Source organism: Cetorhinus maximus, chromosome 7 (assembly GCF_964194155.1).
Source record: "Cetorhinus maximus chromosome 7, sCetMax3.hap1.1, whole genome shotgun sequence".
Lineage (NCBI taxonomy): Eukaryota > Metazoa > Chordata > Chondrichthyes > Lamniformes > Cetorhinidae > Cetorhinus > Cetorhinus maximus.
This window is the reverse complement of record NC_135885.1, coordinates 145484848-145510717: the sequence shown is the minus strand read 5'-3', so window position 1 is coordinate 145510717 and position 25870 is coordinate 145484848. Positions and strand designations below refer to the sequence as shown.

The window sequence follows — 25870 nt, the reverse complement described above, 5'->3', positions numbered from 1 at the left end:
TCTATTTATAAATAGTGGGAAATGTGGACAGAAGGTGCAATACTTCATATTGGCTGTGTGGAGAGGACATATTCAAAGTATATTTTTTTAGAACTAGGTATCAGTAGTTTCACATCAGTTTCCCTCTCTCGTAAACTGTACTGTCTTTCAATAGCTTGGGTTCCTATTCCTTGGGTAATACAAAATATCATCCTTGCTTTTACATTGTCACCATTTTATTTTTGTTCCAACAGTATAATAAACCGAGTGAGACAGTAATTCCTGAGTCAATAGACGGGCTGCAGGATAATCTGGATGTTGTAGTGTCTGTTGCAGAGCGGAACTACTACAACTGTGATTTTAAGACGTGTTACAAACTCACTTCGATGTAAGTACAGTTTGCAGGTCATGAATAAAATCCTTTACAACCAATTTTAAACGCTTTTGAAGTATAGTCACTGTTATATGTATGCATTCCTGTTGTAATGTAGGATACATGGCAGCCAAATTTGGACAAAAAAGATCCCACAAACAGCATCTGCTGATAAGTAGGTGATCTGCTTTTGGTGATGTTGGTTGAGGGATAAATATTGGCCAGGATTCTAGATTGAACGCCCCTGCTCCTCTTCATGGGTTGGGATCTTTTACGTCCACCTGAGAAAGCAGACAGGGCTTTGGCTTAATGTCCCAATCGAAAGACAGCTCCTCTAACAGTGCAGCACCTCCTCAGTATTGCACTGGAGTGTCCAGCTGCATTATGGGCTCAAGTCACTGGAGTGGGACTTGAACCCACAACCTTTTGACACAGAGGTGAGAGTGCTACCTACTGGTTTAAGTGAAGCTGAAGAATATTCATAATTGTTTAAAAAGTAATTGTTTGTACACAGGGTTAATTTCAAAAGAACAGATGTAACATTAATTTTGGTGTATGTTACTTGATAGGGTGATGAATAAAGATCCCTACCATGCAGTTCTCCTTCCAGTGCACATTGGAACATTGGTGGAATTGAACAAAGCAAATGGTAAGAATTGAGTTAAACCTTTGTTCTGACATTTGTTTCTTTTCCCTAATTTGACTTAAACTGAACTCAGAATCGCTCCCTACAGATCCCACCAGTTTCACCCACATCTGCAACTTTCTTAAGGCTTATGATCCCTCTGCCTCTCCCTCGCTCTGACTGTCTGCCTGTCCTAGTTTCCCTCTGTTTCAACATTGGCAAAAGAGCCTTTAGTCGCCTCTGCCCTTCTCAGTGGATCTCCTTCATCTTCTCTGCTTCTTTCTCCTTCTTTAAATGTCAGTGGCAGTTCCTATATTTTACCAGCTTTACTTGAGAATGACATGAATGTTCTGTTGGTTCTGGTTCTGTTTCTGTGATTTTCTCACTGATGATTTTTTTGGTTGTAAAATAAAATATTTGCATACGTTTAATTTTTTTTTTAACATTTTCTTTCTGATTTTCAGAACTGTTCTACCTTGCGCACAAGTTGGTGGATTTATATCCCAATAATCCAGTAAGTAGCTGGACTCATTGTTAATTATTTCCTCTTTATAATTTCTTTTACCAGTTTTCTCCTCTCCTGAAGCTGCTGATTTCTTTTTTTATTATTTGTTGATGGGATGTGGGTATCACTGACTAGGCCAGCATTTATTGTGCACCCCTAATTTCCCTTGTTCAGAGGACATTTTACGAGTCAACCACATTGCCTGGTCTGGAGTCACATGTAGGCCAGACCAGGCAAGATCCATCTCCCGTGGCAGGATTCAAACCCAGAGCATTACTCTGGTCTCTGGATTACCAGCCCAGTGACAATACCAGCCCAGTGACAATACCAGCCCAGTGACAATACCACCACATCACTGACACCCCCCCAGCCCCCGCTAATTTGCTGCGAAATGGTTTCCGAGGGCTCCATTCAGAATGGCCATTCATTCAAATGTTTACCTTGATAATGTCAGCAAGTTATTTGACTACACGAGGCGTCACAAGTGAGCTGCACCCAGTGTTCCCTTTAAGGGGTGTGTGGCCCCACAGGAAGCGGGACAGTATTGTGCAGTGCAGTAAACAAGCTGTGCTACAATTAAAGGGAACCTTGGCCACATCCTCCCTGTTACTTGATTTCTGCACACTTGCGTTTCCACCATACCTGCCACTAGACAGTAATTAGGATGGGGATACCCCAGTTGATATTTCCCTTCCTAATCTAGCGCTATTGAGGTCTGTTGAGCCCCTGTTACTACCCAAGCACTGACCAATGATCAATTCCGGGGTCCATGTGAACTCCTGTGGCTCATCTTCCCACTGACTGAGCTTTTGTGAAATCGCGTTGTATGCCTTTTCAGTTACATGGAGAGAGCAGTCACTTGCATCGATTTCCCTGGGGTGCAGGTGGTGCTATGGGCCGCTATCTGCACGGCCTATGTGCATTCTTCCTTGATATCATTGAACAGCACCGTGCGGACTGCTGCTAGTGACATTGTCTGTCCCCAGGGAATCACTATAAGTCTGTAGTACACCAACAAATTTCTCCTCTGGATTTACAGCACAGAAACAGGCCATTTGGCCCAATTGATCCATGCTGGTGTTAATGCTCCACATGAGCCTCCTCTCACCTTACTTCGTCTCACCCTATCAGCCTTATATCCTTTTATTCCTTTGTCCTTCATGTGTTTATCCAGCTTCCACTTAAATATACGTATGCCATTTGCTTCAGCCTCTTCCTGAGGTAGAGAGTTCCACATTCTCACCACTCTCTCAGTAAGGAGGTTTCAGTTCCAGTGTGATTCACTTTAGACATTAACTTTCTCGGTACTGATGGTTGTGATTTGTCCGCAGGTGTCTTGGTTTGCGGTGGGCTGTTATTACCTCATGGTCGGCCACAAGAACGAACATGCCAGAAGGTATCTCAGGTGAGAGCGTTAGCAGTGTTATGGGGTAGTTTACTGTGTCCTTTTGCTTTTCGAAAACCTATTTCTCATTTTCTTTGTTCATGTTCTCAATTTTGTGTTTAAAAATAGCTGCACTTTTCTGATATTCCATTTTCCAGTAAAGGGCGCATTCATATCAATGTTTCATTAATGTAATTTTCCCATGTACAAGTGTATGTGGTTTATTGAGCGTAATCTTAAAATTAGAGGCAAGCCATTCGGGAGTGAAATCAAGAAACACTTTTTCACACACAAGGGATAATAGAAATCTGGAACACTCTCCCAAAAAGGGAGAAGCTGAGGGTGGGTGGCAGGGGTGGAGGTGGGGCGAGGTGAGGTAGGGGTTGATGGGAAATTTGAGTTTGATAGACTTTATTGGGTAACAGGAATATGGGTAAAGGAACCAAGGCGGATAAATGGAGTCAGGTACACATCAGCCATAATCTAATGTTGCTCGCCCCAGATTACCCTTGAACTCTGTGGCTTGCTTGGCCATTTCAGAGGACAATTTAGAGTCACACGTAGGCCAGACCAGGTGAGGATGGCAGATTCCCTTCAGGGCATTAAGTGAATGGCTTTTTACAACAACCAATGATAGTTTCATGGTCACCAATACTGCTGCGCTTTCAATTCCAGATTTTTTAATTGTCTGTAAATTCTACAAGCTGCCGTGGTGGGATTTGAACCTGTGTGCCCAGAGCGTTAGCCTGGGCCTCTGGATTACTAGTCCAGTGACATAACCACTATGCTACCACCTTTACAAGTACTGGTAGTCAGATTGGTAGTAGCCCTCATGCCCAGAGGGTGAGTTGTTGCCCAGAGGGGATAGTTTGTAGTGAGTGATTGTTTGAGAATGGCCTGATGTTTCACCAATTTACCCACCCTGAAGAATACACATAGAGATCACATTGGTATGCTGTTGGAAAAATGTCCTTTTTAACGTTATGGTTTTGTTAAGATACATTTATATATTGTTTCACATGATCACTTTTTGTATCCAAATATTATATAGAGCACTGGGGGAGTTCAAACATAACAGTCCGCTTCAAAATGTAGTAAAACTAACTCAAGTGCTGCTGCAGAAACAGAATAACAAACTCGGGAAACGCTGCAGTATTTTTGGTTTATTGTCAAAACCATCTTGCAGAAATGGGGCAGTGATCTTTCTTTTTAAATATTGTCCTGAATTGAATAATAACTGGTGTAAATCTGGTTTAATGCATTGTCTTTGAGGGTATCATTGCTATAAAAGTGCTCATGTCCACTATAATTACCTCACACTAGACAGCAGTAGTCAGTACTTGTTATACCTCCTAGAAACAGTGTTCAGGCTATTTAAAGGACGAGACAATTTGCTGCCAGATAATATGTTTGAGATTGCCAGAAATTCCAGAACTAGGGGCCTGGGATTTGGCTTAACTGAGCAAATGTACACATCAGAGACACATTTTCAACACCCAAGTTTGACAGATTTTTGTTGGGCAAGGCTATCAAGGGATAGGAGTAAAGTGCAGGTGATAGAATGAGGTATTGATCAGCTATAATTTAAGTGAATGGTGGGACAAGCTCGAGGGGCCAAATGGCCTCTTCTGTTTCATTCATGGGACATGCAATGACTTGAAGCTGTTGACTGTTTGAACTTGTTAGAATTTTGCAGAGCAGAATCTGTGTGCTGGCTCTCTGAAGAATGATCCTATTCGTTAACCCTTTTAAATTTAAAAAATATTCTTGTAACCACTCCCCTGTTCCTCCTGGAGTTAAATTTGTTTCCTAATCTAAGCCCCAATTCACTTACGACCTTTACAGCAATCCCTGTTAATTGGGACCCTGTTGGCTTGTTTTTCTAATTGGAGTTGTTCTAACCCTTCAGTAAAGCCACCACCCTTGAGCGAACCTATGGGCCAGCATGGATCGCCTATGGCCATTCCTTTGCAGTGGAAGGAGAACATGACCAGGCCATGGCTGCCTATTTCACAGCAGCACAGCTAATGAAAGGGTAAGTGTTGGCTGTCCATTGGAATCATCAAACCTCAGTAAATATTTTAACACCAGTTAGATTGTTCAACTTGCTGGTGATCTCCATCAGATTTTTTTGATTTCAAACGAGCAGTGTTTTTGGTTTTTTGCCATCAAATGCTTTGTTTCAAACCTTGCTCGCTGCCATAATCTGCCAACATGGTCTTCAAACCTGATGTCAACACCCCTTTTTTTGAAATAACAAGCCTACTCTTCACACGTGTATTTTTCCAACTACCATCCATTTTCCAATCTTCCAACCAGTGTCAGCTTGGCTGAGATGGTAGCACTTTTTCCTCCAAGCCTGAAGGTATGGATACAAGCTCCACTCCAGGATTTGAGTATGCAGTTTGAGCTGACGCTTTGGTGTCGTACTGAGGGAGCGCTGCACTGTTGGAGGGTGCCTGAGAGCCAGGGTACCAGATGAGATATTAAACAGAGACCCTGTCTGCCTGTTCTGGTGTAAAATATCTTGTGACACTAGTTTGAGAAGAGCGGGGAGTCTGCAAGTGGTCAGCATTGTAACTGTAGTACACTTCAAAATAATCAAAGTGCTTTGGGAAATTCCCAGGATTGAGATGAGGCTCTAAACAAAATCAAGTTTGTTCAGTTCTCAAGTCCTGGATCATTTCCTTGCAGTTAGACCCCCAGCATGCCCTGAAATGGTACTCATCTACATTTTTATACATTTATTCAAGGTCAGGATATTTAAAAATGGTCTTCTTATTGTGTCCACGGACAGTCTATACATGGCCCAGCCAGAACTGGACACATTTAAAAGTAAATGATGTAGAATTATAGAATCTCACAGAACAGAAGGAAGAAATACTGCCCATCAAGAGCTGTCCAATTTAATCCCACGTCCAGCTTTTTCCCCCCATAATCCTGCAAATTATTCCTCTTCAAATACATCTCCCATTTCCTTTTTAACATTCCTGTGGAACCTGATTCCACCGTCCTTCCTGGTGGTGTGAAGAAATTTAACCTCATTTCCCCTCTAAAACTACTTGGCAAAATAGCCAGATCTATGACTCTAGTTACTGACCCACTTGTCAGAAAACAGTTTCTCCTAATTTACTCTATCAAAATCATTCATTATTTTGAACACCTCTACCAAATCTTCCAATAACCATCTCTACTGTAAGGAGAACAACCACATGTTTTTCCAGCCTCTCTACTTAACTGAACTCCCTCATCCTTGGTATTTTTCTGGTCAATCTCCTCTGTACCCTCTCCAAGGCCTTGACATTCTTCTTAAAGTGTGGTGTCCAGAACTGGCCACAATATTCAAGCTGATGCCTAACTAGTGATTTTTAAAGGCTTTGCATAAGTTCTTTGCTTTTGTATTCCGTGCCCCTAGTTATAATCAACTTATTAATTGGCTCTGCCACCTTCAAAGATGTGCATGTATGCTCTCCCACAGAAACTGGCTCTCTTGCCGTTGAGTATTTTCACTGCTAATTTTGCTTCGCCCATTTTCATAATTATGTTAAGCATAATTGTGTTACGATCAGTGTCAGCAAGGTGTTTTCCCATTACAACCCAACCCTCGTCTAGATCCAGCATTGCTTGCTTCCTTGTTGGCCCAGGGAAACACTCATTAAGGAAATTCTCGTCCATATTTTAAGGGTTCCTTACCGTACCTGCCTTTTACTCTGTTTTGCTCCACCCAGTCTATAATAGCATAATTGAAGTTTCTTCCTACTACCACCTCATTATTGTAACATTTATCTGCAATTTGTGAAAGGTTTGCTTCTCTTCCTCCTCTCTCTATTTTGGGGTCTATAGTAACACCTAGTAATGTAACAGATTATTTTCTGTTCCTTAACTCTATCCAAATAGATTCCATCTTTGAACCCTCTGGTATATTTGTTCCTAGGTAAAACTGTAATATTATCCTGATCAATACAGCCATGCACACCTCAGCCCAGTCCCCTTCCTCTGTTTTCTTTTCCGCTTCCCTATCTGACCTGAATACATTCTAACCAGGAATGTTCAGTTCCCTTTCCTGCCCATGTTTAAGCCAGATCTCTGTTTCAGCCATTATATCATAACCCCCTTATGGTAACTTGTGCCTGTAGCTGGTCAAGTTTATTCTCACATTGAGGCATGTGCCTTCCAGCACCATGCTAGATGGCTTTGCTTTTTTCTTCTATCTTAATTCCTGCTTTGTTGCTGTTTGATCCCTCTTTTTGATGCACCTTGCCTCTCCTTTCTTCTGCATACTGGTACCCCTCCCCTTGTCAAATGAGTTTAGCTGCACCGCACCCCCTCCCAAAGCATTAGGTGCAACCCATCTGGTTGAACAGGTCCCAATGACCCTAAAATCTGAGGCACTCCCTCCTGCACCATCTCTCCAGCTACAAGTTCATCTATACTATCTTCCTGTTTCTGTACATACTAGCACATGGCACTGGGAGTAACTCAGAGGATACCATCTTTGAGGTCTTGTTCTTTAATCTTTTACCTATCTTCTGAAACTTTGTGTGTAGGGCCTCACCTCCTTTCCTCTTTATGACATGGGTTAAACCAATTGATTTGAGTTAACATTTGTCTAATATTTAAAAAATAATTAAGTTCAAGTTAATTCCAAAAAATCTGTGTGGCCATGGGTTAGTTTTTGTGTGAACAAAGCAAGGTTTGGTTTGTAGGTATTTCTGTGCAAGGTCTACAATGATGTTTTGTATTCACTGGTTTTGATTTTATTTATACCTTCAAAGGATTGCAGTGTTACAGAGATTTTGCATTCTGTTGGCCGCAGGTGTCACTTACCAATGTTGTATATTGGACTTGAGTATGGACTAACCAACAATTCCAAACTGGCAGAGAGATTTTTCAGTCAAGCATTGAGCACGGCACCCGAGGACCCTTTCGTCCTTCACGAGATGGGAGTGGTGGCTTTTCAAAATGCAGAGTAAGTAGGTGAAAATTTCTCGATGTACATACACATCAGCTCACAAATTACACAGTAAATCAAGCTTCATTAAATCGAATCCTTTCAGAAATTCAGGGTGATCAAGTAGAGAGAATGTGTGGATTTTAAAGAAATGTTTATTTCGCTGCCATACAGGAGAGTTTTAAAAATATTTTAGAATTCCTAGTTGGGGAAATTAAATTCGTAGAGTTGAGTTCAGGCACCAACATAGACACCACAAGTCAAATGGTTCCTTTCTATTTTGTGCATGCTGTCTGGGTATCCAAGTCTCTATCACTCTCATACTTTCTCTCTTTCTCACAAACTGTGTGTCACACTGGCTATGTCTCTCTCTCGCTCTCTCTCTTTCTCTCTCTCTCTCACGCCATTCTAAATACTTCTCATCCTTTTATCTTTTTTTGTCACATTTGGTGGCTGTATTAATGCCTAACACCCACAGGTCATGAAAAATTATCAAACATTTGTTCATGGGAAACACAAGACAGGCCTGGAACCCATGCGAGGTCAAAAACCTAACTTATTATATATCCATATGCATTGCCACTTACAATTAATAAAAGAATTAAAGGGATGATGAGCATTTTTTTTTTTAACGCAGCGAGTTATGATGATCTGGAGTGTGCTGCCTGAAAGGGCATTGGAAACAAATTCAATAATTTGCAGCTCAAGAAGGCAGCTCACAACCACCTTCTCAAGAGCAATTAAGGTTGAGCACCAAATGTTGGCCTTGCCACGATGCCCACATGCAACGACAAAAAGACTTTCAAAAAGGAATCTGGTAAATCCCTCAAAAGGAAAAATTTGCAGGGCTATGAGGAAAGAGCAGGGTGAATGGGACTAATTAGATAGCTCTTTCAAAGAGCCAGCACAGGCACGATGGGCCAAATGGACTCGTGTTGTAAAGTTTATGAACTGATAGGTGATTATGTAAGTGTCCTTGTTGTTAGGCTTCTTGTTACTTGAACTGAAAACACGAAATACAAGTCAAACTCCTGTATTGTTCTGTACAGAGTTGAACGCTCATGTAGTTATCAGGTGAAGCAGGATTAGGCACTGAGGAAAACTGCGCCACGGACACTTAATGTAGGGAATCCAAAACTGAGGGATAGCAATATAAGATAGTCCCGAATAAACCCAATAGGGAATTCAGGCGAGAATGGTGAGAATGCAGAATTCTCTGTGTAGGGAGTGGTTGAGGCAAATAGCATGGATGCATTTAAGGGGAAGCTAGATAAGTACTGAGGGAGAAAGAAGTCGAAGGATATGTTGGTGGGGTGGGAGGAGGAGGCTTGTGTGGAGCATAAACACAAATATTGAGCAGTTGGATTGAATGACCTATTTCTGTGCTGTAAATATTTAGTAATTCAATATTGGTTTGTTCACATTTTCTAATTGAAACTGCTGTAATTTCATCCTCCTGTCAGTGAGAGGACCTGCTGCAGTGAAAGAGAATGAGGAAAAGACACAGGAAGGTGGAGCAGCAGGTCAGGTGAAATAGGAGCAGGGAGATGTAAAACACAGAGAACTAAGTTACACAAGTTTAAATCAAAAACAAACATTGAAATTTGAGTTGTAAATTCACTTGCTTTCCCAGGAAGCTGGTAGAACACAGCGTGTGCGTTAGACTTTTCAGCTATCTCCTAACCCATCAATCCCCGGGGACTGCCTGAGACAACAACAGGTCAGGGGATTTCAGATGGGATTTGGATAAATATTTAGGAAAGAAAAATTTGGAAAGAGTGAAGGTGTGGGACTAATTGAATTGCCCTTTCAGTGAACCAGCACAGGCATGAAGGGCTGAATGGCCTGCTTCTGTGCTGTATGATTCTATAAAATTGGTACCCGGTAGTCAGATTGTGTATTGCAGCATGATACATTGACAAGAAGCTAAACAAATTCTTTAAGACATTATAGGGTGGGGTGGGGTGGGGGGGGGTGTGAATTTTCACAGAAAATGTGACAGGGCAACAGCGAAATCAACTGATTAATAGAGAAAACATTTGCAAACATAATAATGATGAGATAAAAAGATTTGTCACGCCAGAGGTTCTGAACCCACAGCGAGTTCTGATGAAGAGTCATACGGACTCGAAACGTTAACTCTGTCTTTCTCTCCACAGATGCTGTCAGACCTGCTGAGTTTTTCCAGCAATTTTTGTTTTTGTTACTGAATCCACAGTTGGCTTCTAACTTGTCCGCTGAAATTAGTTTAAATAATTTTGTTTCAGCTGGAAGGCTGCAGAGAAGTATTTTCTGGACGCACTAGATAAAGTGAGAGCAATTGGAAATGAGGTAAAGTGTATATTTTCTGTTTCCAAATAAAAAGAACTTTCATAAGCTGGATTTCAGCGTGTCTCACCAAGTGAGACCAAGTGACTGTGTCGCGATTTGTGTAAATGGCTGTGCTGATGCATTGTTCTGCCTAGGCAGAGCAGTGTGTCAGTCTGAATGTTTGATAAGTCTGCCTTTGAACTGCATTCATTTCGAAGTGACTGAAGCGTGTGGGTATAGAATACAGGTGTCACACCCATACCGAAAAGGTATAAATAATATATTTATATGATGATCCATCTCGGTCTCCTCCAAAGGTCCCCATCATCATAGATGCCAACCTTTAGCCGATTGATTCATGTGATATCAAGAAAAGGCTAAAGGCACTGGATACTGCAAAGTCTATGGGCCCTGACAACATTACAGCAATAGTATTGAAGATTTGTGCTCGAGAACTAGACACGCTCCTAACCAAGCTGTTCCAGTACAGCTTTAAGATTAGCATCCACCCGACAATTGGAAAATTGCCCAGCTGTGGCCTGTCCACAAAAACAGGGCAAATCTAACCCAGCCAATTACCACCCCATCAGTCTACTCTCGATCATCAGCAAAGTGATGGAAGTGATAGTGCACTTATTTAGCAACAACCTTGGCACAGTTTAGGTTCTGTCAGGGCCACTCAACTCCTAACCTCATTACAGCCTTGGTCTAAACATTGTCAAAAGAGCTAAACTCAAGAGATGAGGTGAGAGTGACTGTCCTTGATATCAAGGCAGCATTTGACTGAGTGTGGCATCAAGGAGCCCTCGCAAAACTGAAGTCAATGGGAATCGGGTGGGGGGAACTCTCCGCTGGTTGGAAACATACCTAGCACAAAGTTTGTGGTTGTTGGAGATCAATCATCTCAGTCGCAGGACATCACTGCAGAGATGTCTCAGGGTAGTGTCCTAGGCCCAACCACCTCCAGCTTCATTAATGATCTTCCCTCCATCATAAGGTCAGAAGTGGGGATGGTTGCTGATGATTGCATAATGTTCAGCACCATTCACGACTCAGATACTGAAGCAGCCCATGTCCACATGCAACAAGACCTGGACAACATTCAGGCTTGTGGCAAGTAACATTTGTGCCACACAAGTGCCAGGGAATGACCATCACCAACAACAGAGAAGCTAACCATCTTCCTTTGACATTCAATGGCATTACAATCACTGAATCCCACTGTTAACATCCTGGGGGTTCCCGTTGACCAGAAACTTAACTAGACCAGCCATATTAATACTGTAGCTACAAGAGCAGGTCAAAGACTGGGAATTCTGTAATCAGAACTCATCCCCCGACTCCCCAAAGCCTGTCCACAACCTACAAGGCACAAGTCAGGAGTGTGATGGAACACTCCCCACTTGCCTGGATGAGTGCAGCCCCCACAACACTCAAGAAACTCGACACCATTCAGGACAAGGCAGCCCACTTGATCAGCACTGCCGCCACCACCATCCATCACTGATGCACAGTGACAGCAGTGTGTACCATCTACAAGATGCACTGCCGCAACTCACCAAGGCTCCTTCGACAGCACCTTCCAAACCCATGACCTCTACCACCTAGAAGGATGAGGGTAGCAGATGCTTGGGAACACCCTCACCTGTAAGTTCCCCTCTGAGCCACACACCATTGTGACTTGGAAATATATCACAGTTCCTTCACTGTCGCTGAGTCAAAATCCTGGAACTCCCTCCCTAACAGCACTGTGGGTGTACCTACACTACATGGACTGCAGCAGCTCAAGAAGGTGGCTTACCATCACTTTCTCGAGGGCAATTAGGGATGGGCAATAAGCGCTAACTGAGCCAGTGATGTCCACATCCTGTGAAAGAATTTTAAAAGTTGCAATTTAAAAGACGTTTAAACCATATTACTTCAGGATGATGTTGAACTTTTGAATATTAGGCAGCTACAGGACTGTGACTGCACTTCAAAGCACATTTATTGTACATGGCAGATCTGAAATATATTCTTTCTTCCTCCCGCCTCCCTTCCCTTCCCTTCCCTTCCCTCCCCCCCTTCCCTTCCCTTCCCTCCCCCCCTTCCCTTCCCTTCTCCTGATGTGGTTTATTCCTTCTGCGCACAGACTGTCATTCTAACCAAATAAACGTCATCATTGACATGGTAAAGGGAAAACCAAAGGTTTGTGTGCGCTTTCTCGCCACAGCAATAAGGTTTTGAGGGGTGTGAATGAAGCGTTGTATATTTAAATTAGCTGCCACAAAATTCATATAATTTGTATTTCTCCACCCCACTGAACTCAGACTAAAGTCTAATCTTTGAAATAAAAAGTTATTTCATCTAAATTACCTGTTCTCATTGATTTGAGATTGTGGGATAATGCCACCTGTGTTGGTTTATTAAGATTGCTTCATTTAAGCTATAACTCGTTTGTATAGTTGTCACAGAAATGTGTTGTACTCATCCGAGATTATTAAACTAATGGGTGTATTCACTGACGACATCTCTGCTGTATTAACCTCTGCTTCTGCAGAGCTGAATAATTAATTTGATTAATCGTATGAGTTAAGTCATCTTGTGTGCTTGATCAGGGGAACAGTGGGGTTTAGTTACAGTAACACCTCGTGCTTATTATTTGGCACAGGTTAACATTGAATAAGATCTTGAGGCAGCAGTAGAGAAGGATCAGACACTGAGCCTTTATAAGGGGGCCATGAGAGGTAGTTGAAAGCTTGCTTGAAGGCTTCTAGGAACAGAAAGAGGCCATTCAGCCCCTCAAACCTGCTCCACCATTCAATTAGATCATGGTTGATCTAATCTTAATTCCATTTTCCTGCCTTGTCTCCTTAACCCTTAATTAACTTACCCAACAAAACTTATCATTCTCAGCTTTGAAATTTTGAATTGAGCCCCAGCATCAACAACCAGACCGTGTATAATTTAATTAGCACTTAGTTGGGATAAATGGGCTTTGATCTAATTTTCAGATCAATCAATCTGCCCTGGCCTAGAGCAGGTCTCGAACTTTCATTTTATGCTTTGATGAAAGCAGCTGGCTCCCATTTTAACTCTAATATAAGATGGAGACTGTTCCGTCATTCATTTGGAACATAGCTGATCTGTCTCTTAACTCTGTAGTCTTTGATAGATTTTTTGAGGGAACAGGTATTAATCTCAGTTCTAAAATTTTCAATTTGATTCCCAGCCTCAACAGCTATTAGCAGGAGGTGGTGGTGGGGGGAAAGTGGTGAGAGTTCCAGAATTCCACCATCCTTTTGTGAAGAAGGCTTCTTGATGTCACTTCTGAATGGTCTGGCTCTTATTTTAGTCTATGTTCTGGACTACCATACTCTTCCCCCCGCCCCACACACACACCGAGGAAACAGTTTCTCTCTATTGACTCTGTGAACTCCTTCAATCATCCTACGCACCTCAGTAGATAACCCCTTTAACTTTTATTCCCATGAGTATCAAAGATTAGCAAATAGGGAGGCAGAGGATTTGATAAAATTCCATGGAATTGGACTGAGGCAACTAAAGACTATATTTCAATATTGCTGAATAAAGAGACATGCTTTCAAATTTTTCATCCTGTGCCCATCAGGACAGACGCAAGATGGCAGAGCAGTAATTCCCTAGTGCATGCTCCATGGCAATACCTCAACCAATCAGAGTTGACTTGCCTGCTAATTGGCACCCTTTTCTCATGTAGTATGAATTGTTGCTCCCTTTGAAATTTGGAATTCTTGCGTCTGTCCTGATGTGAGTGCAAGAAGAAAAGCTTCAACATCGTGTCTCTTTTTTTTCAGCATTGCTTAAGCTCTTTACTACCAAGCAATTAAAAGACTATTCTTCTCAGCAGAAAAGACTGTGGTGGCTACACCGTAGATTTTGTTCAGGGAAATAGGGAGGATATCTATTTAGAATATTAAAGCATAATTTTCCCTTAATCTCTTGTGGGTTTATTGTTCTAATAACATGCAGAGGAGTGAAATCAGTTGCCCAGAGTTTTCCCGTCACTGGATGATTAAACATATGTTTGCCATTCGTTTTCAGGTTGCAATTGTGCAAGTCATCTCCACATCACCGTCACTAACGTATTAACATACTCCTATCACACAGGACATTGCCAAATGTTTGTTTTTGTTACAATGAAGTTGTGGGTAGGCTTGTGGGAATTAGTGCAACACATGCTGTAAGGTATTCATGCTTGAAATACTATCACTCCTGGCAGCACATTTCTTAAATAAAAGTCAAAACTGTTGGAAATATTCTGCATCAGTGGAAGGAAAATCAGGGTTAATATTTCAGGTCGATGACCTTAATCAGACCTGAAGAAGAGTCATCTGGACTCTAAACGTTAACTCTGTCTTTCTCTCCACAGATGCTGTCAGACCTGCTGAGTTTTTCCAGCAATTTTTGTTTTTGGACCAAGGTTGAACTGACTGGCCTGTGGTTACTTGGCTTATCCTTACAGCTATTTTTTGACAAGGGTGAAACATTTGCAATTCTCCAGTCCTCTGGCACCAACCCTGTAGTCACTAATAAATCCAATAATGAGTTCAGGAGAAAGATCCTTACCCGGAGAGTGGTGAGAATGTGGAGCTCGCCACCATGTGAAATGGTTGATGCAAATAGCGTGGACATTTAAGGGAAAGCTAGCTTATGTCTGTTTGGCCTTTGTATTATGCGGTGTTCAAATAACTCTTGCTGGTGGGAGCTGTGTCCTGCTATGTGTTAAACTGGGGGTTCTTGACCTTTTTGCTTTTTGAGAAAACTTTTTCCTTCCCAGTTACAAAAATGGTTGTTTATTTGTGCCACAACTTCCTGCAGATTGTAGTGTCGCTGCTTGTGACAGCACTGATTGTGTCATCTTGGCCAGCTGCCTGCTTTAAACCAATAAAGAAAAGGAAACCCAACACTGTTTTGATCCCCACCCCCAACCCTCACTGCTCCTTTCACCATTTCTCTTCACAACTCCCTCCTGTGACCCCTCACTGCTGGCTTGCTTACAAAATATCTGGCAGGGAGTAGAAGGGAGCAGTGAAAGTAAAGGTGAAGGTTTGCAGAAGGGATCGTGGGTGAGGAGAGAAGAGGCAGACGGAGAGGGCGGCAAAGGTTGTGAGGGGTATGTGAGAAGTGGTGAAGAAAGCAGCGAGGGGCGGTGGAGGAAGCAGGAAGGAGCAGGGGGGCACGTGAGGAGAAGCAGCGAAGGCTTTTTTTGGGGGGTAGGTAAAAAAAATTATCTAGCTATTCAATTCCAAGAAGTCATACTTAGTAAAAAGTGGGGCACCATTGACATCGGCTGTGATCAGTCTTGCTCTGTTTGGTTTTTTTGTTGACCCTGCTCAAAAGGTGGGATTAGTAAAAATATTTTATTCTTGAAAATTGTTGATTTGGTGGACCCCATTAAAACCTCCTCACGCTCCCACTTAGAGAGTCCCTGTGTTAAACTACCCTCTCTTCACCTCTTGGACATCAGCTTGAATTCACCCCAAAATGACAGAATGCAAATCCCTTTTCAATTGGGGAGTTGATTTTATGTCAGGTTACCTTAGACCGTTCTAAATGGGTCCCAAACTACAGCAGACAGCTGTCTTACTTTTTCACACAATTGTCAATCTTCGGAAAATCCACAAGGATAGCTGTCATGGGAAATGAAAATGGTCCTGGGACTGTTGTCCTGAGGCTAGGATAACACATGTTGTTGGACCAGAATAGAGGACACTTTATTCAGCATTTAGCTCATGCCATGTCTGATCAGGATGTGCTTTCTACATAGATTTTACAGCACAGAAACAGGCCCAAATGGTCCATGCTGCTGTTTGTGCTCCACATGAGCCTCCTCCCACCTCTACAGCATATCCTTCTATTCCTTTCTCCCTCGTGTCTATCCAGCTTCCCTCTTTAAATATATCAATGCTATTCACCCAGACCATTCCCTGTGGTACCACTCTCTTGGTAAAGAAGTTTCTCCTGAATTCTGTCAGATTCATTAGTGAATGTCTTATATTCATGGATCTAGCTTTGGTCTCCTCCACAAGTGGAAACATCGTCCACCCCATCAAATCTCTATTAGGTACCCGTCAGCCTATCTTTTCTAGAGAAAAGAGCCCCAGTAAGTTCAGTCTCACCTGATAGTTGTTCCTCCTTAGTTCGAGTATCATTGGCTTCAAAAGTGGAAAAATATTTCAGTCCCTGAGAGTTCAGACCATCAGCTGTTAGACCACAAAAGTTAACAAAAATATTAAAGTGACCAGCATTTGACTTGTGTCAGTGCATAGTTAGTGTAGTTGATTTCTGTGTTACTTAAGTACATGAGGGCGAAAGGACTAGAAGGATATGCTGATAGGGTGAGATAAAGAGGGGGCGGGAGGAGGCTCATGTGGAGCAGAAACACTGATAGACTAATTGGGCCAAATAGCATTTTGCTGTGTTGTACATTCTATGTAAAACAGGCTGGTGTACTGAGGGTGATAAACAACCTTGTGCTCAAAGAGCTTTTCAAAGGCACATTTAAAGGTCAGGTACATCATTTGATGTGTTTAGATCGATTTATGTCCCAATGATTGGAACTGTAGGAGTGGCTAAGTATTTCTATTGAGTGGCAAAGTCTGTATTTCTTAAAACATTAACTATTGAATATATTGACCCTCACAGCAACAGCGTTTACAATTTGTGTTTACAGTGGCTCCTCCTTTATATATCAGTATTAGGTGGTGGAAACTGATGGACAATTGAGAGAGCTAAATTGTGGGTCTTGCATGTGTGGTATAACCATAACCTTCAGCACAGGAATGAATGCACTGTAATGGCTTGACAGAGCGGACAGGTTTCAACAGAAACAGATAAACTTTATTACAGAGAGCTTTTCAGGTGCTACATGCTCGATCAGGACTCTCGTCAGGAAGTCCCCCAAACCCCGAATTGCCCGTGCTTAGGTCTCATTGGTTGGAGCCTCCCAGAACATCACATGACCCCAATAGACAGCAGGAGAGGCTATATCTTCAGTTACCACCAGATTCCCACTATTCAGTGAACTATGCACTGTCCAGTTGTATATACCGGAATTCCTGGTTAATGTTCATCTCTAGCAATGAATTCCAGAATTATTATTTCAAAAAGAAAAATGATTTAAAGTTGCTACCAAATCTATGGAATAGTTATGTTTGATCAAGTTCCAGAGGATTAAATTTTAGTTAAGCATTTCAGTGTTAAACTTTTTAGGATCACATCACTTTTTACTAAAAGTTCAAATAATGTTTTGACTTCCCAATGCCAAAGAGAGTATCCATAGGTAATGCTTCTTACTAAAGCAGTTCTTATATTTTAATTCTGTGATTGGTGGTTTCTATCTGAATTCTTTTCAAGAACTCCTTTCAGAGAATCTCCCCATTCATTCACGTGTGCATTCAAATCATAATTACCAAGTTAGTGATTCGGGAAGTTGGTTAAGTAGTCTTTTCTAATGGAATCCTGTCAGGATTTGCTTTATAATTGAACATGCTGGAAAACATATGGGCTAAGGCTGAATTAAAACGCTCTCCATTTTCAGATTGGTCACACCCAATTTAAAATGGGCGGGAGCTTCCCTTTAATCTTTATTCAAGGCCGGTGGGGGCAATCTGCAATCCCCTAACTGATGCTCAGGAACGATGGTTCTTAATTGTGCCCCATTCCACTGGACATCCGGGGTTGCTGGCAGCAAGTGGAAGGAAGATCATTAAAAGGATACACTAATATTAAACAAAGTGTGTTTTACCCATTTCTTAACCCTTTTTTCTTTTGTCTTGTCTTGCTCTAATGAAGCTTTGTGTCAGCTAGCACACCACTGTAGCCACCAAGTTGCCGTCAAGCATATCTGCAAAGCCATGGCACACCTACCCTGTGATGCTGCATCGACTGTGGACTGATGCAGACACCCTGTGAAGAGTTTTCTACCAGAGTTGGACCATCCATTGTTATGATACAGACAGCTACCATGCCGTGCAGGGGCTGACACTGCCAGTGATGGTGCCAGTCATTGTCATCTCCTTTACAGTGTACTGCAATACTGTCTTAGGCTGTGAAAGGGCATCCTCATCAAAATCACCACATGCCACAAGACCCCTATTTCAGCAGGGGTTGTGTGCTGGGCATAACACTCACACCTGTACCTTAAAATTCCCTTTACCTTTCATTTCTGCATCTTACCTTTTGATCCTCTGGGTAAAAGCTGCTAATATTTCACTCTGATACTTACAGATGTTTTGTCGACCTATTCTACCTATTCCTTCTAATTGTCCCCATTACAGATTTCCAGTCTGCCCTAGATATTCTCTTGGATTCCTGACAATGAGCTGTCCTGTAAGTGGATCCCATGCCCCTTATGCTCGAGTGTTTACTGTCTAATATCTAGTCATGTAATAATGTGAAAACTCCCATTTATACAAACAGGTTCCCAACCTCGTATACAGACTTCTCCAATATTCCCAGAGATGCACTGAATTCATACTTCAGTGAGACAAGGCCAGATGTAAATCAACAAGAGAGCTTATTTTAAAAACCTTTGAAATCTCATTATTCCTCCAATCCTGGACTCCCGCACATCCTTGTTGTTAATCACTCAGCCAATGACGATCATCCCTTCATCTGCCTTGGCCCTAAATTCTAGAATTCCCACGCTAAACCTTTTACTATGTTCAAGGTGCTATATAAACCTAAGTTGTTAGGTGAATGAGCACGAAAGGAATTGAATTTATATAGCACCTTCCACAACCTCAGCTCAAAGCGCTGTAGAGCCAATGAAGTCCCTATGAAGTGTAGTCACTGTTATAGGAAAATGTTGTAGAGGGGAATAACGTCTATAATAAATTTTAAAATACATTGATCTAATTTTCTCTTGAAGAGAATAATTAGTACTCCACAATGTCCCTTATGGCTGGCTAGATATTCACATTTCTGGTCAGCCTTTCATCTGTCTGGCTGGTTCTATCTTAAAATGGACGCTTTAGTTACAGTCCTAGGCTTTCCTGAACTGTTCTCGAAGCTGGTTGGGGAAGCCTACAGCTGGACTTCTAGCCATGTCTTGACCCCGGATCAGCTGAGAAAAGAAAAATTAAGACTTGCATTTATATAGCTTCCTCCAAAACCTTGGGATGTCCGAACATACTTTGTAGCTATTTAAGTACCTTTGAAGTGTAGTCACTGTTAAAGGAAACGCTGCAGCCAATTTGTACAGCAAGCTCCTATAAACAGCTTTGTGATAACCAGAAAATCTGTTTAGTCTTGTTGACTGAGGGACAAGTATTGGCCAGGACACCGGGTGAATTTCCCTGCCCGTCTTCAGAATAATGCAATAGGATCTTCTATGCCCACCTGAGGGGGTAGATGGAGCCCCAGTTCAATGTCTCGTCTGAAAGATGGGATCTCTGACGCTGTACTTCCTTAAGTTGGCTTGGGATGCAAGAGGTACCATTCTGCTTTTGTCTGAACTCTAATCCATGTCTCTCAGCACTACTGATCGGAGAGTTTAACCTGAGAGCAACTTCTAACTTCGAAATAATGTTTTTGCATAAATCGTACCTTGGCAAAAGGTCAGAAATTCTGGAATCTTGACAGTGCCCATCCCTTTAGATCTGGCTGACGCACAACATATTTGCTGCTAACATTGATGTGCTCCCTCCATGCATTCAAGTCTACACTGAAGCTATGCTAATGAGCTGACCATGGAAGTTTGGGTTCACACAGCACACTTCCCCCTCAGTCCATTAGTTTTGGGCTGCATCCAGATTGGAATTTCAAGGCCAGTGCCTGCTCGCTCCACGTATGTGCGCATGTACCCTGATTTGTAGAGTTTTGGATAATATCTGACGGTTTGACTGGTTTTGTTTTGCAGGTAACTGTTGATAAATGGGAACCATTAATGAATAATCTGGGACACGTATGCAGAAAGCTCAAGTAAGTGTTGATCTTAGCCAAAAGGTAGTCAGCCCTCACCACAAGGAAGGGTGGCGTAGCGGCATTGTCACTGGAATAGTAATCCAGAGGTCCAGGCTAATGCTCTGGGTCCATGGGTTCAAAACTCACCATGGCAGCTGGTGAAATTTAAATTCAATTAATAAATCTGGAATATAAAGCTAGTCTCAGTAATGTGACCATGAAACTATCATTGATTGTTGTAAAAACCCATCTGGCTCATTAATGCCCTTTAGGGAAGGAAGTCTGCTGTCCTGGCTTGGTCTACATGTGACTCTTAACTGCCCTCTGAAATGGCTGGCCAAGCCACTCAGTTCAAGGGCAATTAGGGATGGGCAACAAATGCTGGCCTTACCAGCAATGCCCACATCCCATGAAAGAATTTTTAAAAATTACCTCATTTGCTCTGCTGGCCTGTTGTGTGGTTGAATGTGGTTGAATTCCTTTGCTTCATAGCAATGCAGAATATGTTAATCATGGAGTTACAGCAGTAGGGGAAGAATTTTCATTATATTTTGAACTTTAAAACTGGACTTGACATAAACTTAAAAAGGAAAAAAAGCAGGGGGAGTGGGCCTAACTGGATAACTCTTTCAAAGAGTGACAGCACAGTGGACTGAAGAGTCTCCTCCTCTGCTACAAGATTGTGGTATGGATATCTGCCCCCCACCAACACCTCCCCGCCCCAACCTTCGAGGACTTGGACGATATTCGTGTGTCTGGAACTATGTTTTAACCCTTTCTGGCCGAGGGGGATCTGGTCTGGTTACACAGCAAGAATGGCAGATGGTTTTTCAGTAGGGACAAAATTAAAGTTGGGGACTGACCTGAACATGTAGAGGCCAGTGAACCCATTAGTTAAGATTTGGGAAATTTGTCTTTGGACAACAGCAGTATGAAATGCTATTCCCGATTTTAACAGTGTGTGTGAGAGACTGGCCCGGGCTTCCTGATCTCATTTGAATATACTAGGCCCGACTCCTGCCCAGCAATGATGACAGGGCTGCGAGTGAGAATCAGGCAAGTGTGGCAGTGAACCCACAGGGGACATGTGGGTAAGTTGGGGTGAGTGGGCAATTGCAGAAGGGAGTGGGAAGTGTAGAACCTGCGCTGTCCTTCTGGCACCCGCCAAGAGCACTCTTAGCCCATAGCCAGTCTTTCATTTAAGAAAAAGAATGACTTGCCTTTGTGGCCATTATCTGTGCCTGTTCTTCAATGACACCAATCGCACATTGCAAGGTTAAAATGGCATCAGAGTGTGACATCGTCAAACATGCGACTTGAGAATCTCAATGAGATGCTCACGGAATAGCCAGAATGTACCTGCTGAAGTGGTGCGAGGCGAGATTGTGCAGACTTGCACACTGCCTATATTTTAACCATCTCTCCCCCGCCCTCCAGATCACACATCAGGCACAAGTTTGGGGGTGGGTAAAATCAGGCCTGTTGCGTCTAAAGAATGTCAGTGTAAATTTGAGTTTCTCTAATTGACAAGAGACACTTAGATGAGTTTGGTAATTAGCTGGTCTTTTATCAAGTGCTTCACTATTATGGGCCATTATTGTTCATTTGGGTCACTGGTGTTTCCAATGAAACCTTTCTAACACTGTTTAGGAATGGTGCCTCTTTTGACAAACAGTAAATCACTCAGCAAGAAAAATAGATTTATTTTTGTTTAAAACAACAGTATTTTCATCTCCCTCTGTCATGACTGAACTAAACCACGATGTCATTAATTTACTTGAACTTCATGTTTAACTAATGTACAATTGGCTACATCGGCAGAGTCGACATATTAGAATGGTCCTGACTTTCACTTGAGGAGTATGGTGTCCAATTTTGGGCAGCACACATTAATAAGGGTGTCGGGCCTTGGAGAGGGCGCAGAGGAGATTGACTGGAATGGTACCAGGAATGAGAGACTTCAGTTAATGTAGAGAGACTGGAGAAGCTGGGATTGTTCTCCTTAGAGCAGAGAAGGTTAAGAGGAGATTTGATAATGTAAAAAAGAGGTTTCCACTGGCAGGAGGTTCAGTAACCAGAGAAACCAGATTTAAGGTGATTGACAACCAGAGGAAAGATGAGGACGTTTTTTTACACAGAGTTGTAACCTGGAATGTGCTGCCTGAAAGGACGATGGAGGCAAATTCACTAGTAACTTTCAAAGGAGAATTGGATAAATAATTGAAAATGAATACTAAAGGGCTTTGGGGAAAGAGCAGGGATGTGAGATTAATTGGATAGGTCTTTCAAAGAGCTAGCACAAGCACGATGGGCCAACTGACCACCTGTGCTGTGAGATTCTGTGATACTCGCATCTCCTTAGTTTCCGCATCATATGAAGCATATTGTGTGTGAACAAGGCCATTCTTAGCCCTGAAACCCTTCATAACTAATGGAATCCTTACTTTCCTTTTAGGAAATATGATGAAGCATTAGATTATCACCACCAGGCTCTCGTTCTCATTCCCCAGAATGCGTGCACCTATTCTGCTATCGGCTATGTGATGAGCCTCATGGGCAATTTTGAGAGTGCCATCAACTATTTTCATACGGTATGGTTTTCCATTGATTGATAACAACCTTCGGATATAAAACACACAAACATTGAATAATTCTAACTGCTTCCAAACTCCATGATAGATTGATATGTTGTTTTCTTTACATTGCTTTGAAAGTTATTGAAATGGGGAACTGGGTGGAGTCCTGCATTAGAAGGTGCAAGTCTCCTTTGTCTGATGGTAGTAAAGGGTTGTCTCTGCGAAATGAGTTTGGGGTGATTTGTGTGGGAGGGGGGGCAGAATGCATTTGGAGGTGCTCTGATTTTGGGGCAGTGTCGAGAGAGCTTGACTCTGCATCTGAGCATTGCCATATGTCTCAGAATTGAAGCTGGATAGGAGATGATTATTCATTTATTTACATGGTCCCAGTGAATTTCACACACAAACACCTCTATTTACAATCAGTGTATTAGGAATGTTGAAACATTGTAAAGTACAGGATCACAAAAGACCCTGCAGTCCTCGTATTCAGTTCCCGTCCAAGCCTCTCACCACCCTGATTTGGAACTATGTCACTGTTCCTTTGCTGTTGCTGGGTCAAAATCCTGGAACTCCCTCCCTAACAGCACTGTGGGTGTACCTACACCACATGGACTGCAGCGGATCAAGAAGGCAGCTCACCACCACCACCTCAAGGGCAATTAGGGATGGGCAATAAATGCTGGCTTAGCCAGCGACGCCACATCCCATGAAAGAAATCACTCCACATATCACACCTGTGTAAGGTAGTTATCTTAACCACATGTGACCCCCCCCCTCTCTAGTTTATAACTGCATTATTACATCAATCCTACATACATCTTAAACCAGTTAATTACTGGAGCTACCTTTTTTTTTAAGAAAAGAGAATGCATTTTCACTTCCCCTGAAGCTTGACTGGTTTGTGTTTGATATTGTGCTGTGTTTTTTCAGGCCCTGGGTCTTCGTAGAGATGATACCTTTTCAGTCACGATGCTTGGCCATTGCATAGAGATGTACATTGGGAATGCAGATGCCTATATTGGTGAGCGACATTCTTAAAGCGTTTCTGTAGACTTTTTAAACCATTAAAGAGGTTTGTTTTGCTCTTGATTCAGAGAGATTGGCACCTGTGAGGTGGCTCCCAGCGTCTCCTCTCTCGATCCCCAGAGCCTATTGATATGGCCTATTTGTAATATACCTGGAAAAAGATGGTGCAGCGTTTTGAACTGCAGCCTGGATGGGCCCCAATAAAGAAGCAGATTTTTATGACCAGTTAATCAAAGCATTTCTTTCCCTTTGTTGCTTGATCTCTCTTAGTGATGTCAAGTTCCAAAGGAAAGAGTTACATTTAAATAGAGCCTTTCACAACCGCAGGATGCCCCAAAGTGCTTTAAAAGCAATTCATTTTTGAAGTGTAATCACCGTCGTGATGTAGAAAACCCGACAGCCAGTTTGTGCACAGCAAGATCTCACAAGCAACCATGTGATACATTACGAGGTAATCTGTTTCAGGTGATGGTTGTGGGACACTGCGGAGAATGCCCCTCTGCTCTTTGAATACTTACCACCGGGGGAGCAGATGGGTTGGTTTAATGTCAAATCCGAATTCCAGAACCTCCGACAGTGCAGCACTCCCTCAGTACTGCACTGGGAGCGTGTCAGTCTGGATTATAGTTTCAGATCTCTAGAATGGAGCTTGAACCTGCAACCTTATGACTCATGAGAGAGAGAGGACAACCTACTGTGTCACTGACAGGACCTGGTGACAAGGTGACCTTTCTATAGAAACAGGACTTGTGGTCAAGGACTGGAAGATGCAAATATAGCAGCCCTGTGCAAGGAAAGGGGAAGGTAAATAAATCAGGACATCACAGAGCAGTTTTACCTTGGCTGTGGGTAAACTCTAAGAACACAATGCAGTATTGGGAAAGTATGTGTTAAACGAGAAAAATCAGTGAGGGTCACTAGTGGGGAAATCGGAAGGTGCTGGTGCCAAACAAGACTCATGATATTTAAAGCAAAAAAATTCAATTGGAATTTGTTGAGGGATCAGTGTTGGCCAACACAGTGAGAGAATCTGCAGCTCTTCAAATAATGTCATGGGATCATTTACCTAACAAGGCATGTAGTTGCTGGTGCACCATCTCATTCCATATTCACTCTTGAGATGTGAACGTTACTGGCAAGGCCACTATTTATTGCCCATCCCTAGTTTCCCTAAGAAAGAGCTGTAATTTCTGACACAGCAACCAAGCTGACAATCACTGATCCCTTCAGCGATGCCATTATTTAATATTCAAATTAAGCTTGATGAAAATATATTACTTTCTGTCCGTTTAAGTGGTAGAACCCCCCAAAAAGCAAACAGGAAGCGGCCACTCAGCCTATTGTGCATGTACTGGCTCTTTGAAAGAGCTATCCAAATGGCTTTTTTAATTGCCTCAAAGAAAAATGTTCCACTCCATTGCAGGGACGGAGTTGAAGGAGAAACTCGGCTGCTATGAGCTTGACATGTCTGCAATGAAGGCACCAGTGATCAGGAAAATGATTTACCCCTCTTGGGAGGAGGGGGAGTGCGATACTGAGTTGGAACGGCAGCCCCTTGAAGAGAGTGGCATCATGGCCCTTGATACCTCACCCCAGCAGGGCAAATTAGCAAATGCCGGAGCTCCTCCTGAAGACACCCCGCTTTTCACAGAGATGGAAATGAATGAAAGTGACATGATATTAGAGGCGTCCTTGTCCGACCACAGCACCTGAGTGCCTTTTAACCAGGAATTCAGGAACCTTCCTCACCTCTTTGGCAAGTTCTTCGATCTGAGTGGTGCCAATATCCTGTATTGTCTCTTGTTGAGTTAGAACTAACAGCAACCCTGGTGCGACAGCAGACAGCAAGATACTCTTGCTTCACCAACATTTTAGTAGCAGTAAGCGAATAAAAGGGATGGTTCGTTAGGGATTTAATGATCTCGTGGTGACCTGCAGAGTAAAAGGTGATTGTGATATTTTGAAATATTGCCATTTCATTGTATTAAAATCTCAAATAATTTTGGGCTGTGCATTGTTCCATCTTTGTTCAGTGACGAATCATGGTGTGAGCCCGTGCCGAATGTCAATACTTTTTTAGTTGAGATATTCCACAGGTATCTGTAATATCAGAACATTCGGCCCATCATTCAGGTCCACTGCTCTGCATCTCAAGCCCTTTTCAAACTTCACTACAGCTTCTTAAAGTGTCAATTGTTTTTATTGCTACTG

The 25870-nt window shown here is 42.4% G+C and overlaps 1 protein-coding gene across 1 annotated transcript in view; it reads left to right on the top strand.

Moving 5' to 3' along the window:
- Positions 1 to 25664, top strand: part of cdc16 (cell division cycle 16 homolog (S. cerevisiae)) — a 40738-nt gene extending 15074 nt beyond the window's left edge. Inside the window, exons 8-18 of the mRNA XM_078546070.1 lie at positions 234 to 367; positions 922 to 1001; positions 1442 to 1491; positions 2814 to 2887; positions 4776 to 4901; positions 7683 to 7835; positions 10085 to 10148; positions 20011 to 20072; positions 22510 to 22645; positions 23564 to 23654; positions 25083 to 25664. Of these exons, the coding sequence (XP_078402196.1) occupies positions 234 to 367; positions 922 to 1001; positions 1442 to 1491; positions 2814 to 2887; positions 4776 to 4901; positions 7683 to 7835; positions 10085 to 10148; positions 20011 to 20072; positions 22510 to 22645; positions 23564 to 23654; positions 25083 to 25372 (1260 nt within the window). The 3' untranslated portion in view covers positions 25373 to 25664. The remainder of the gene's footprint in view (positions 1 to 233; positions 368 to 921; positions 1002 to 1441; positions 1492 to 2813; positions 2888 to 4775; positions 4902 to 7682; positions 7836 to 10084; positions 10149 to 20010; positions 20073 to 22509; positions 22646 to 23563; positions 23655 to 25082) is intronic.
- Positions 25665 to 25870: the final 206 nt, after the last annotated feature.